Here is a 12704-nt window from a genome sequence, read left to right on the forward strand (position 1 = left end):
GGGTTAAGTGACTTGCCCAAGGTCACATGGCTAGTTTTGTATTAAGAGTTTGAGGCCACATTTGAACTCAGGTTCTCCTGACTCCAGGGCCGGTGCTCTAGTCACTGCACCACCTAGCTGCTCCCTTAGAAGATATCTTAATGCCTAGTATAGAGGTTTACTAAATGCTCAATAATGCTTCATACATTCAACAAAGATTTTTTTAGATACTATGTGCAAGGCACTATATTATACAGGAAATAGGACACATATAAATAACTACAATACAAAGCATTACATGCCATGAAAGTTCTGTAAAATGCTACGAAGTTCAGTTGAGGAAATAATAAATTCTAGTTTGGTTGATCAAGGAAAGTTTCCTGGAAGAGGCAACATCTAAGCCAAACACTGAAACATTAAGTAGAATTTGGGGAAGTAAGGTTTGGAAGAGGGATGGATAGAGTGGCATGAGTAAAGACAAAAATATGTAAAAAGGCAAAAGATATTGGAAAAAAGCAAATCATTTGATCTGAGCATTGGGTCTGTGTTGGGGACTGGTATGGAAGAAGGCCAGAAAGGTAGATTGGAACTAGATTGTAGAGAGTCTTGAAAGCCAGACTTAAGAATTGGAACTTTGAAGCTTTCTCAACCAATTCACATCAGCACTTCCTTTTTAATATTTTTGGACAGGTTCTTAAGAAACTGAGAGGTTATATAGCCAGTAGGTGTCAGAAACAGGAATCGAACCCAGGTCTTCCTATCTCTGATATTAGCTATCTATCCACTAAGCATACTATGCTTCTTAAGTTCTAGACTTATTCAAAAGGCAAAGAGAGATCCCTGAAAATTTTTGAGCATGAAAGTGACAGAATCAGAGTTAATACATTGGAAACATTACTCTAGCATAAGAGTGAAAGATGAACTAGAAGTGTGAAGAGATTAGAGGCAAAAAGACTTTTGGAAGCCATTACAGTATCTATCACAAGCATGAGGTGAAAAGAGTCTATAGTAGGAAGGTAGCAGCAGTGGGAATTAAAGGAAAGAGCAATATGTAAAATACAACTTGAAAGAAAATGGAAACACCTGGCAACTAACCAGATGGGAATAGATGGCATGAAGAAAAAGGAGTGAAAGAGAAGACAAGTCAAATGATTAGGTTACAAACATGGGTGCCTGGGGAAATGGTAGGACCATTAACAGAAACAGGGAAGTCAGAAGTTACCTGTTTCTTTTTGGGAAAGGTATCTGAAGAGATGATTTGAATACCTTGAGTCTGATATGTTGTTTAATGGGACAAGTAGAAGGAAATGTCCAATGTATAGTTAAAAATTCAAAGCTAAAGTTCAAAGCTAAACGTTTCAGTGTTTGGCTTAGATGTTGCCTCTTCCAGGAAACTTTCCTTGATCAACCAAACTAGAATTTATAACTAAAGAGGTTATATTAATTGGAGTTATCTGCATACAAGTCACAACAGAATAAGATTGTCAATGGAGAGAGGGAAGTGCTAAGGACAGAACATTAGTGAACAACTATATTTGAGGGGCAAGGAGAAAGAAGAACCAGGAAAGAAAGAGGAAATGGTCAGAATAATAAAAGCTGGAGTTTAGGGCCACAGAAGCCAAGTGTGGAGAGGTTTTATGATAGGTGGTCAAAGGATCATAGGATTTATAGCTAGAGGAACCTTACAGATCCTCTAGTACAGCCCCTTAGTTTTCCAGAGGTCAGTGCTACATGGGCCAAGGAGATCAAGTGTCCTTCAGAAAAGGCCACTGACAAAGAATTAGAAATGGAAAGAATGCCCACTAATTGGTGAATGGCTGAACAAATTGAGGTATGTGATTATGATGGAATATTATTGCACTGCAAGAAATAATGAGCAGGATGCTCTCAGAAAAACCTGGAAAGACTTATATGAGCTGATGCAAAATGAAGCGTACTGTGTACAAAGTAACAGCAATGTTGTAAGATGATAAGCTGTGAATTAGCTATTCTCAGCAATACAATGATCCAAGACATCTCTGAAGAACTTATGAGAAATGCCTTCCATCCTCAGAAAAAGAACTGATGCTGTTCCAATACAGATTGATGCATATTTTAAGGGGAACTCAAAGTTTTAAAAATGAATGTTAAAAATGGTTTTGGGGGCAGCTAAGTGGTGCAGTAAATAGAGCACTGGTCCTGGAGTCAGGAGGACCTGAGTTCAAATGTGGCCTCAGACACTTGACACTTACTAGCTATGTGACCTTGGGCAAGTCATTTAATCCCAATTGCTCTGCCTTCCTCCCTCCACCCCCCCAAAAAAACAAACCTAAAAATTGTTTTTACATGTAACTGGGGGAAAATTAAAATTAAAAAAAAAAAAGGTCATTGAATTTGGCCATTGGTGACTTTCTAGAGAGTAGTTTCAGCAGATTGGTGGGGATGGAAGTCAAATTGAAGAGCGTTAAGGGAGGTAGGGTAAGAAATGGAGGAAACAAGTATAAACTATTCTTGGGACAAGTGTAGGGCAAAAAGAATAATTGTAATTATACAGTAACTCTGTAAAGATCCTTTGTTCTGTGGCCTCCAAATTCTACTATTTTTTTCTCTAGTGTCTCCAACCTATGTTGTTTCCGTTGATAGTGAGTAAATGTTAGCAGAGGAATAATAGGGCATTTTAATAAATGGATTGAAATATTTTGTTTTGATATGACACCCAACCCCATTCCCAAGTTTATCAGTTGTTAACAGAATGGAGGGATGTGCTCTTTCATTTTGACTGTGTGGTACTAATATTGACATATCTGACCAGAATTTTCTTTCATCTTGATGTTAACTTCTTTTTGCATTGTTGCAACCATTGTGCACATACATTGTTATTTTGGCTGTTTCTTCCCTAGACATGACTTTGTACTAGTCTTCTCTTATTCCTCTGAATTTGTATTTTTCGATCCTTATGGCATCATAGCATTCAATCACATTCATGTGCCATCATTTTATTCAGTCATTCCCCAAATGTCAGGTACATATTTCATTTCTGGTTGTTATCACAAATCATGCTGCTTTTAAATACAAAAGGTTTATGACCTCCTGAGGATATAGTTCTTGTGGCTGATTCTCTGGAGTCAACATATATGAACATTTCAGTAACTTATTTTTTGCATATCAATTGTTTTCCAGAACAATTAAACCAATCCAAAGTACCCTTCAGCAGTGAATTACCATAGCAATAAGGTTCATATTCTTAGTAAATATTCAATATCTGGTCAATGGTGTGATTTAGACAAACCACTGCAATGATAGGGACCTTTAGTGATGTCTCAGAGACCAATAATAAGGAACCTATTTCATCTTGCTTCTTAAGCCTTTTGGAAATCTGAACGTGACTTCCTAAAATCCCAGTTTGCCAGACTGTCCTAGTCTGAAGCAAAAAGATGTAGATATGAATTTCTGTCTATCCAAGTAAAGATAACTTGATTAGGCTTTTCTTTATAACTTGTTTCCACTTGTGTCTTCAAATATCAAACTACCCCACTCACACAAGAGTACAAATGCTACTTTTCTATCAGTCATTATCTCTTCCCTCCTCCAAAATCCTATTCAGAATTTATTTTCTCCATAAAACCTTTCCTTAATCTATAAAACCCAGATCATTACAGTACAGCCTCATTCTCTCGGGATTAAGGTATAAAATCTGACTATTCAGTTTTGCACTTTCCATGTTTCTAAGTGTCCTTGGATTTTTTTTTGAAGTTTCTTTTCTGACTCCCAGTGATTATAAACTCCATGAAGACAGAAATTCTCTTTTATTTCTTTTATTATAACTTCACAACATCTATGTGTAATGAGTGCTTGATTGATAAATGTTGACTGCCATAGTACCTAGCTAAAACATCTATTTTTGAGGGTTTCCATCTTCAGACTCTGGTTTCTAACCTTCCAGGTAATATAGTGACATTTTGCCTTTAATTCCCAGCACATTCTATCTGTGATCTTGATTAAAAACCTTCCAGCGGCATTTCCTTCCCACAGCTATTATAAGGAGCCAGCCAATACTTGGCCTTATCTAGGTAGTAATTTGGGTTAGATGTATTCTTTTGAATGAGAGTGCTCTTTATTGCTCCTATTCTTGTTTTCTGGCTCTCAAAAAACCAGGGCCCGTTTCCCCTTACATACCTGTTCTTTGGTATTCTGGCCCAGTTCTTGAGGTTAGTCTTATTCCATACCTATTGCTCTGGCTCTACAGACACAATCAGTAGTATACTCCATTTATATCACATGGGGCAAAGTTAGAAAAAGGCCAGCAGCTTCTCTTTTTCCAGTAATTGGGTAGCATTAGTTGACAGAATTTTTTTTTTTAAATGGTTAGGGGCAGCTAGGTGAGTCAGGAGGACCTGAGTTAAACTAGCCGTGTGACCTTGAACAAGTCACTTAACGCCAATTGCCTGCCCTCCCCCCTCCACAAAGCAAAAAAAAAAAAAGAAAGAAATGGTTGTAACATCATAGAATAGCTCCCCTACAATCCTTGGAGGTGGGTAGGGTATTCTACACTCATTTCAATTGTTTAGTTTCCTAAAAGCAAACACTCTACTTTTATTGCTAGTTATACAATCTTCAGAATAAAGTACTTCAAGATTTCATATAGGAATGCTAATTCTTCTTCCCTTCTACCCTGAAATCTCGACACATCAGAACACCTTCCTTATCAACATAGGACAAGTAGCCTTTTTGAAAGCTTTCAACTTTTTTTTTTTAATTGTTCTAAGCCTGTGATTGTACTAGTGTAACGAGCTCTCCAGGAGGAACTTCAGTCTACCAATGTAGGTGGTAAGCAACTATTCTGCAATTTACAGTTTTCTGAGAGCTGTCGGGGACACTGAAAGATTAGCTGACCTGGGCAACCACATAACAGTTATGTGTTAAAGCTGGAACTTGAACTCAGGTAGTACCAACTCAAAAGCCAGCTAGCTCTTTATTCACTATGCTGCACTATACCGTTTTTCCATCTCAGCCCAGAAGGAATTACTAATAGCCCAGGAAACCATATCATCATTTTATTTAGGGAATAACTGGACAAAAGGCAGGGCTGGTTTGCTTAAGAGACCACGAGATGTGCAAATCTGTTCCTAGGGAGGATTAGGAGGCCAGGTTATTGCAAGCACAAGACAGAAACTAGGAGAATGCCTAGTCCACCAGAGTTTTTACTGTATGAGTGGTGTCTCCTCATTCCCCCTTTTGAAAACAAGAAGGCAATACTTGTATAGAAAAAACAGGATAAGAACAATGTATTCTCTTGAGGCAGAAGAATCCAGGTCCTTGGTTTCTGCAAAACTCAATGGTAAGACTTATTAAACTCTTGAAGAGCCCAGCGCTTGTTCTCAGTTGCCTGCTTCAAATGGGTATACTCCTTCACAAGTTTGTCAAACTCCTCACCCAGCACCTCATAAGTGCTCAAGATCTGGCGTGATTTCTCCATGTCTTGCTCCTGCAGGCGAATGGCCCCCTCCAGACTATCCCTAAGAAAAGAAAGGAAAGGAAAAATGGAAGTGATGTGGCAACTGAGACAAGAGACACCAAATGGAAAAGGGAGACGAATCTACAAGATGATGGGTACTAAAGCTGAGTGGCAGGCCACACTCATCACTCACCTGATGAGGCGATGAACCTCGACCTTCTCAGCTGTGTAAGTGTCTGACAAAATCTGTAGTTCCTCCATTCTGATAGAAAGAAAGTTACCAAGAAGATCAAAATCAATGACAGCACCCAATCTAGGCACAGGACAGCCAACCCAAACAGTTCAACTGCTTGGCATCAGTGTGTGAACTGAACAGAGATGCTATATACAGCTTTACTCTGGACCCCTACAAAATTTGTCTGCTGGGGACCGGGTAGCTAGGTGGTACAGTGAATAGAGCACTGGTCCTGGAGTCAGGAGGACCTGAGTTCAAATCCAGCCTCAGATACTTAACACTTAGTACCTGTGTGACCTTGAGCAAGTCACTTAACCCCAGTTGCCCTGGAGGGGGAGAAAATACTCCCCCCCCCAAAAAAAAAAAACTGTCTCCTGGTAAAGTACCCATTTTGGAAAAGACTCAGAAGTAAAAACTTAATGGTGAATTCTCTAGGCAGTACAAAGGTTAATAATGGTATCCGACATTTGTTGAATGCTGACCATGTTGCTAGGCACAGCATTGGGCAAAGGGAGATAGAAAAAAGCTTATGTGGAATTAGAATCCTTTAGGATACCCCCTCCCACACACACCCATTGCCAAGCTAAGGTTTACCTTAGCTTCAGAATCATGGCACTACACTTGATCTCCAGGTACTGGGCATTAATCTGATCCAGCTCTGATTGTGTTTTTAGCCGGTGTTCTTGAAGAAGCCTCTGTAGCAGTGAAAGACAGCGGAGGAGCACCTGAGGCACCAAGAACATAAAATAAATGATTGCTTCAGTTAGTGAAAAATAAAATGCAAGATGAAATCAGAAACGTTCTGCTGAAGCTTCACCTTAAGACCATGGTCATGCTGGGCATAGAAATAAGTAAGAGACTCTCCCAAGCTGATGTCACGACAGACAGACAGACACACACACACAGACAGACCGACAGACACACACACACACACACACACACACACACACACACACACCTGAGAATAGGTGGAACTCTGCTTCTCAAGGAACACTGTCTGTTCCTTCTGCTGTTTCTTGGCATTCTGGTTCTCCTGCTTCTCACTTGTCAGCACATCTGCCAGCTGCCATACCTTTTCCGCTTTCAGTGTTTCATTATCAGAATCTGAGGGAAGGAGAAAAGAACAAAGTTAGAGAAAGAAGACTCCTATGAGTGCACTCTCCTATTCTTCATGCCCCATAAAGGTCATTTTTGGTGCCAGGGTTTTGAACACTTCACAATGGGGCCTCTTCTCCTGTTCTACAGATAACTCTACAAGCTCTTCCTTCCAGGTTATTTCCCAGATTACAAAGGCTCCCTTTCCTTCACTTTTAACCCAAGATTCAGAGTTTGTGGCCTTCATCAGCAATAAAATGCTCCTGAAAACCAAGGGAAGAGGAACTCTTTTGATCCCGACCCTCCCTTTCCATGTTACTACAGCCCTCTAGGAAAGTAATACCCATTCTACAGAGGGAGAATGAGTGCTTCCTGGTCTGTACCCAACTATACAAAGGGAAAACAGGAAGAACTCTATACTCTTTATTCCAGTGAATAAAGTGGAGAAACAAGGAAAATAAGTACCTTCTATTTCCCAAACTTTCAAACTTTTGCCCCTTATTTCAGAAGAGGAACATGCCAACTTTTGGATTGTGATGGGACACTAGGGGAGCCCATGATGAACAGGAAGCACAGTGTGAGACTCACCTGTATTGGGATCATGGTAGCAGAGCAGAGTGAAACACTTCTTCTTCAGTTGTTCCTCAATTTTTGGTTGGAGACATTCCCTCATTCTCACAAAATCCTACCAATTCAGAAACACAGAGACATGAATATAATATCAAATCTCTGGAGACTGACACAAAATAAGATATAGAAGGGGAGAGAGTCTTATTTGGATCTCAGCTTCAGCCTCTCCCCCACCTGACCTCTGAAGGGGGCATCAGTTCTAGCAAGTCTGACTTCTCCAGGCCCAGCAAGGGTGGCATCTCTTTCTTTTGGTTTGGATCCAAAAGTCGAGTCAGTTCAGTCACTAGTAGCCTCTGTTCAAGGGATTCATGAAACTAAAAGAAATAGAAGTTTTCCTCATTCATCCTCATAAATCAGTTCTTCATACCTTCTTCTAGCCTGGGAACATGTTACCCACTTCAGACAAACCCCATGGCTCCTTTTATACTTTGCAAGTTTTTGGGACCTCCCACCCTCCCTCAAAATTCCATATTCCATTTCTCTTCTCTGATTAACCTAGCTACCCAAGTTTCTCCCTTACATCATCAGATAAAACCTGTGTTGACTTGATCACACATCCCTAGCAAATAACTCCTTAGGACTAACCTCACCTCATCTCTCTTAATTCAGACAATACCTTCTTATCCTCTGGGGTCAGATTTGTGTCCTGTGTCTTCACATAGTAGTCCACAAGCATTTCCTGTATAAGTCTCTGCAGAATTTCTGACCTCAGCCATGCTGTCTTTTGCAGCCGGACTTCCTTCCATGCCTGAAAGAAAAGATGATACTACTACGGAGCCCTGTGGTTATTATGACATTTTTTCCCTTCTCTTGTGAAGAAATCCCTTCTCCCTCAGCCCTTACCTCAGCTTGCTCTTCTGCAAGGGTGGTGCTTAAACCACTCTCATCCATGTACTGAGAGAGACTTAGCAGGAGCTTGCTAAAATGAGGGTTCTGCAAGAGGTCTTCTTCGGTCAGGTTACAGGGTGGCAGTTGTTTGCTACACACTTAATGGCACATCCATCCCAGGGAAGATAAGTAAAATAGGCATCATTGGTTAAGTTAAGACTATGCCTTCTGCAGCCCAGCATCATGCTAACTTGATTTAACAGAGAGAGACTTCAGAAATCCTCACTTTTTTTGTTGTTGTTAAAGGGGGTGTGGAATGGGAACACATTTTAAAATTCTACTAGAACGATATTAACTAATATTCGAGGTAATACTCCTAGGACGATGCCAAGATACTAAAAGTGATTTATGTTAAAAGAGGCTGAAAAGAAAGCTATAAAAAAGGATATTTAATAAAGGATTACAGGATGAATCATCAAAGGAAGAAAGTTAAAAGATCTTATAAAATGGAAATGAAATTGAGAATTACACAAAGTATTGAAAATAAGGTAATATTCAAAAAGTATCACCAAATGACTTAAAATTCCTTTTCACACAGGATTAAATGGTGTTCTTGGAGTATTTTAAAAGACAATTTTTATTGTATTTACAGCTAAAGATAAAAGAAAAATTGTTGTCTTACTTTTAATTAAAAATAACAAAAAAAGTTTAGTCACTAAATCCCCACTATCGTAAACACATTTAAGTAATTCATATTGATGCTGCAGAACTATGGTCCTACTATACTATGTCTATCTCTTGCAACTATATGCAACAGAGGATACTGAGATTCTAATTGCCTAGGTGATAAATACATAAGATGCCCATACACACAAGAAATATATATCTGCACTATGCTAGGATCTCTTGTTTTACTCCTACTTAGCTAATACCTCCACTAAGTTTCCCTGAATGGCAATGTTCAGAATCTCCTTGCAGCAGAGAAAGTAGCTCAGGATAAGCTCTACTCCTAATTCTTGGGTAGCTGCCTAAAGAGACCTGCAACCAATCCGCCTGGAAGCATCCTTTAATTCTCATGAATTCTAGTTTCCCCCAAATTACTATAGACACTGAGATACTTTTGTTATGGATGCCATAGTGATAGGTAATGACAGTTCTTATGAGCATGGAAATCAAGAAGCTAGAAAAGTACACCCTGAATAATCACAACCTTTTGCAAATAGTTAGCTTTACCTTGCTGGAGTAATTCCATACCCTCTCCAGGTAAGCAGAAATCTCCTGATGCCATCTCATCAGTGGGACTTCCACCTGTTAAAGTAACAGAAAACAAAGTGATGAAATGAGGAGCACTTCAGTATCTTCATCCCATAAACTTGTGATGAAGGCCAAGAATGACCCTTGGAGAAAAGGAATGCCCCATGCTCATGCATCCTGGGGACCAAGCTCTTACATAATTTTCTCTGTAAGCTGACTAGCAAGTGACAAAACACTTTCCATACCCAGACACTTTTTCACTTACGTCTCACTGCCTGAAAAAAAAAATTCCTCCTTGAAGGAAGTTTTCCACATTCTCATTAAGGTTTAAATAAGTAGAGTTTTTCCCCCCATTAGGTCTAAGTTAAAACTGAGTTGACCCTTCCTAGTTATAAGTGAAATGGGAAAAGAAAATAAAAAAGAATCATCAAAGTCTGCTTCTTTTTCCAGTCAAATAACTCAGCTAAATATCAAATTCCAAAATAGTCTTTTTCTGCTTCTCTAGCCATTCCTTTCATCTTGAGATCTGTAGGTACTTTCTGATCATTAACTCCAGAGTTGTCCTCTAGAGTGACAAATCATTCCATACTGGAAAAATAACAACTGGTTTTCACCTAACAGCATTAGTAAAGAGTACCTGGAGGAAAGAGCTAGACAACAAGACTGGCATTGGGGTCAGTGCATCCACAGTAACAAAAAGGTATAGTTAATGCTGCTCAGACATGAGCTGTCAGCACTTTGACAGAACTTCAAGTGCAAGGCTAACAATTACATCAACACCAGACACAGTTAAGATGGGCACAGCCTGGACTCGGGAGATTTGGGATTTTTTTTTTTGCCAGTTCTTTTCCATTCCTTTGATCTCTCCCCCCCCTCCTTTTGTTAAAAAAATTAAATGCATTTAGTGCCTCACCAACATCTAGTGACAACTGAACTTTCCAAAGGTTATTATGATTTAGTACTACTTGATGTTCACAAAGAGTTTGGTTCACTTGGTATTTATTAGTTATATAAAAATAGTTATTCATTTGTTTTGTAATATAGCCTAGAAGAGGAGTAGAGATGCTAGGATTTAATTTGCAGCTTCACTGTTCACTCTGTATGTAAACTGAAAAGAAACACTAATCTGCTTCATAATTTTTCTACCTAGGATAATTCTTGAAGTTAAATATTCATGAAGCCCTTTGGATAAAAGCCACAATGTTAATAACTGATTTGCAAAAAGTAATTTTTCTTGTTAATGTAATGGCAAATACTACACTACTCTGAGGACTGAGATTCTGAAAACTCTCCTTTAAAAAATGTTTTTTTTTTTTTCTTTCGGTGACTAACTTTTTGCTTGTGAGTGTGTCCAAACTCTGCTAGACTGACCCAGACACAAACAACCCACCGCAGAGTCTAGGCTCTAGGCCTTTAAGGATTGGCCTGGGAAGCCTACAAGAACCCAGGGTCATCTGCAGGCTCAGAAGAGGCTTCCACTGGGTCAGCACTGCAGAGGAAGGCTTCTAATGCTGGATGACAAAAAGTCAACTATCTGTAAGGGCTTTACAGGTTCACATCGACCCCTGAAACAAGCCCTGGTCAAACACTCCTTCTTACCCTGGTCCAGCAGACTTGACTCAAGCTCTCGATGCCTGGGGCGGGGAGGGTGCTTTTCTTTACCTGGCTTAGCTCTGCAAATGCTATGGGGAGTAGTTAATGGTGCCTTCAATCCCAGCTAAAGACCGTGCACCTGCACAACACAGACGAGTTAAACGCTGTTACAGGGGCCGAGGCGCTGCTTTAAACGTTCTGATTCGAGCGTCTTTCAAATTCTTAGAGCTGCCTTTGCACGCTGCACTGAACGTCAAATGGATTTTACAGCTATTTCACAAGGGATGACCCTTGCAGGGCCGCGGGATGAATCAAAGTGCGCAGTGAGCATCCAGTCTCCACCTCGTTTCCGCTCATACAGAAAGACCAGTGATGCGCCTGGATTCACACCGGCGGAGACCGTGGGTGACGGATACAGCCCGGGGCGCTCGCGGACCCTGGACGGGTGGCGGCGCAGTACGCGCGCAACTCCCCGCGGAGCCAGGCGGTAGGGGCGGGGCGCGAGGGAAGCCTCTGTGCGCACGCAGCTCGCAACCGGCTGCAGCTCCAGGCTCGGGGGCGCGCAGAGCCCAGCGCGCGACCGACCCAACGCCAGAGGGTGTGGCGCGCGCAAGGCGGAGGGAAACCGGTTCCGTTCGGCGCCCGCGCCGCTAGAATTCCCCACCCCCATCCACCGTTCTCTCGGGGAAATCCAGCCTCCCGCTTGGAGGCAGGAGGATGACTGGATTGACCTCTCGCTAGAGGCCTGCGATCGTTTCACGAACCATTCTTCCCTCCCCCAAGTGCTTCCAAACACACCTCAGAAGCAAAATCCTGTGGCCGCACCGCTGAGGCGAGGACTGCGGTCGGTTCTGGGAGGCCACGGCTCCCCCAAGGCCCTTCCAACCCCTCCCGTGACGCCCTATGCCTGACCGGAACCGTCCTCCAGGACCCGGCGTAGGGGTGGTAAAATAGGACAAGAGAAAGCTGCCCACCCCTCCAGGACCCTGCAGCCAAGCAGGTCCCGAAGGAGGTCCACAGCCGCACGCTACCCACACCCAAGGCGGGAAGTCCCACCGCCCCGCGGGCTCCGCCCCCTGCGTCCTGGTCACTCCCTCTTCGGGGCGCTCAATAAAAAGGGGCGCGCAGCCTCGGCCTCCGAGAGAGCTGCGGCTAAACTTTAGAGCTTCTCTTCTCTGTCATTGGCAGCGGTGATGAGCAGGCCTTATAGCTAGAGGACAGCACATTACAAGATCATCTGGTTCGTTTAACAGAGCAGAAAATTGAGGCCCGTGACTTGAGGGAGCAGAGCGTTGAATTTAGAGTTAGAAGATAGGGAGTCAAACCAAGTTTGATGTTTGCAAAACCTTGGGAAAGTCATTCTGAGTCTCAAGTTTCCTCACCTGAAAAAAATCAATAAAACTAATTAAGCGCCCACTGTGTGCCATACACTGTACTAAGCCCTGAGGATACAGAAAGGCAAAAGATAGTCCCTTTCCTCAAGAAATTTATCTGAATGAGGGAATTGGATTCTTAATGAGATCCTCTTTACCTCTAAAATCTATGGTTCTATTCCCATTCATTCACTTTAACAAAGAATCAAACTGAAGCTTGGAAATTAAGTGGTCTGATCAAGTAACATAAAGGTAGTAAGTAGCAGGGCTTGTAGTAAACTTA

General features: G+C 41.5%; 1 protein-coding gene across 3 annotated transcripts; it reads right to left on the reverse strand.

Annotated features, from left to right (window-relative positions):
• Positions 1–4997: 4997 nt before the first annotated feature.
• HAUS4 (HAUS augmin like complex subunit 4) lies at positions 4998–12138 on the reverse strand. Of its 3 annotated transcripts, XM_069097804.1 has the most exons (11): positions 11847–12136; positions 11055–11187; positions 9435–9509; positions 8217–8359; positions 7990–8121; positions 7553–7687; positions 7332–7428; positions 6607–6752; positions 6243–6373; positions 5607–5675; positions 4998–5474 (listed from the first exon to the last, which is right to left on the reverse strand). In XM_069097804.1, exons 3-11 carry the CDS (start codon positions 9487–9489, stop codon positions 5291–5293), a joined length of 1092 nt encoding a protein of 363 aa, XP_068953905.1. In that variant the 5' UTR covers positions 9490–9509; positions 11055–11187; positions 11847–12136; the 3' UTR covers positions 4998–5290. The 3 variants fall into 3 exon arrangements, with proteins under 3 accessions (XP_068953905.1, XP_068953906.1, XP_068953904.1); XM_069097805.1 differs by lacking the exon at positions 8217–8359 and having other exon boundaries at positions 11847–12138; XM_069097803.1 differs by lacking the exon at positions 11055–11187.
• Between the last annotated feature and the right edge of the window lie 566 nt (positions 12139–12704).

Source organism: Petaurus breviceps, unplaced genomic scaffold (assembly GCF_028583685.1).
Source record: "Petaurus breviceps papuanus isolate PSGF00001 unplaced genomic scaffold, PetGlider_PUasm1.0 37, whole genome shotgun sequence".
Taxonomy (NCBI): Eukaryota; Metazoa; Chordata; class Mammalia; order Diprotodontia; family Petauridae; genus Petaurus; species Petaurus breviceps.

Coding starts and splice junctions, on each gene's coding strand:
- HAUS4 (XM_069097803.1), bottom strand. CDS start 9,489: ATGGCATCAGGAGATTTCTGCTTACCTGGAGAGGGTATGGAATTACTC. Junction 8,360..9,434: donor TATGGAATTACTCCAGCAAG/GTAAAGCTAACT, acceptor TGTGCCATTAAG/TGTGTAGCAAACAACTGCCA. Junction 5,475..5,606: donor GAGGTTCATCGCCTCATCAG/GTGAGTGATGAG, acceptor TTCTTTTCTTAG/GGATAGTCTGGAGGGGGCCA.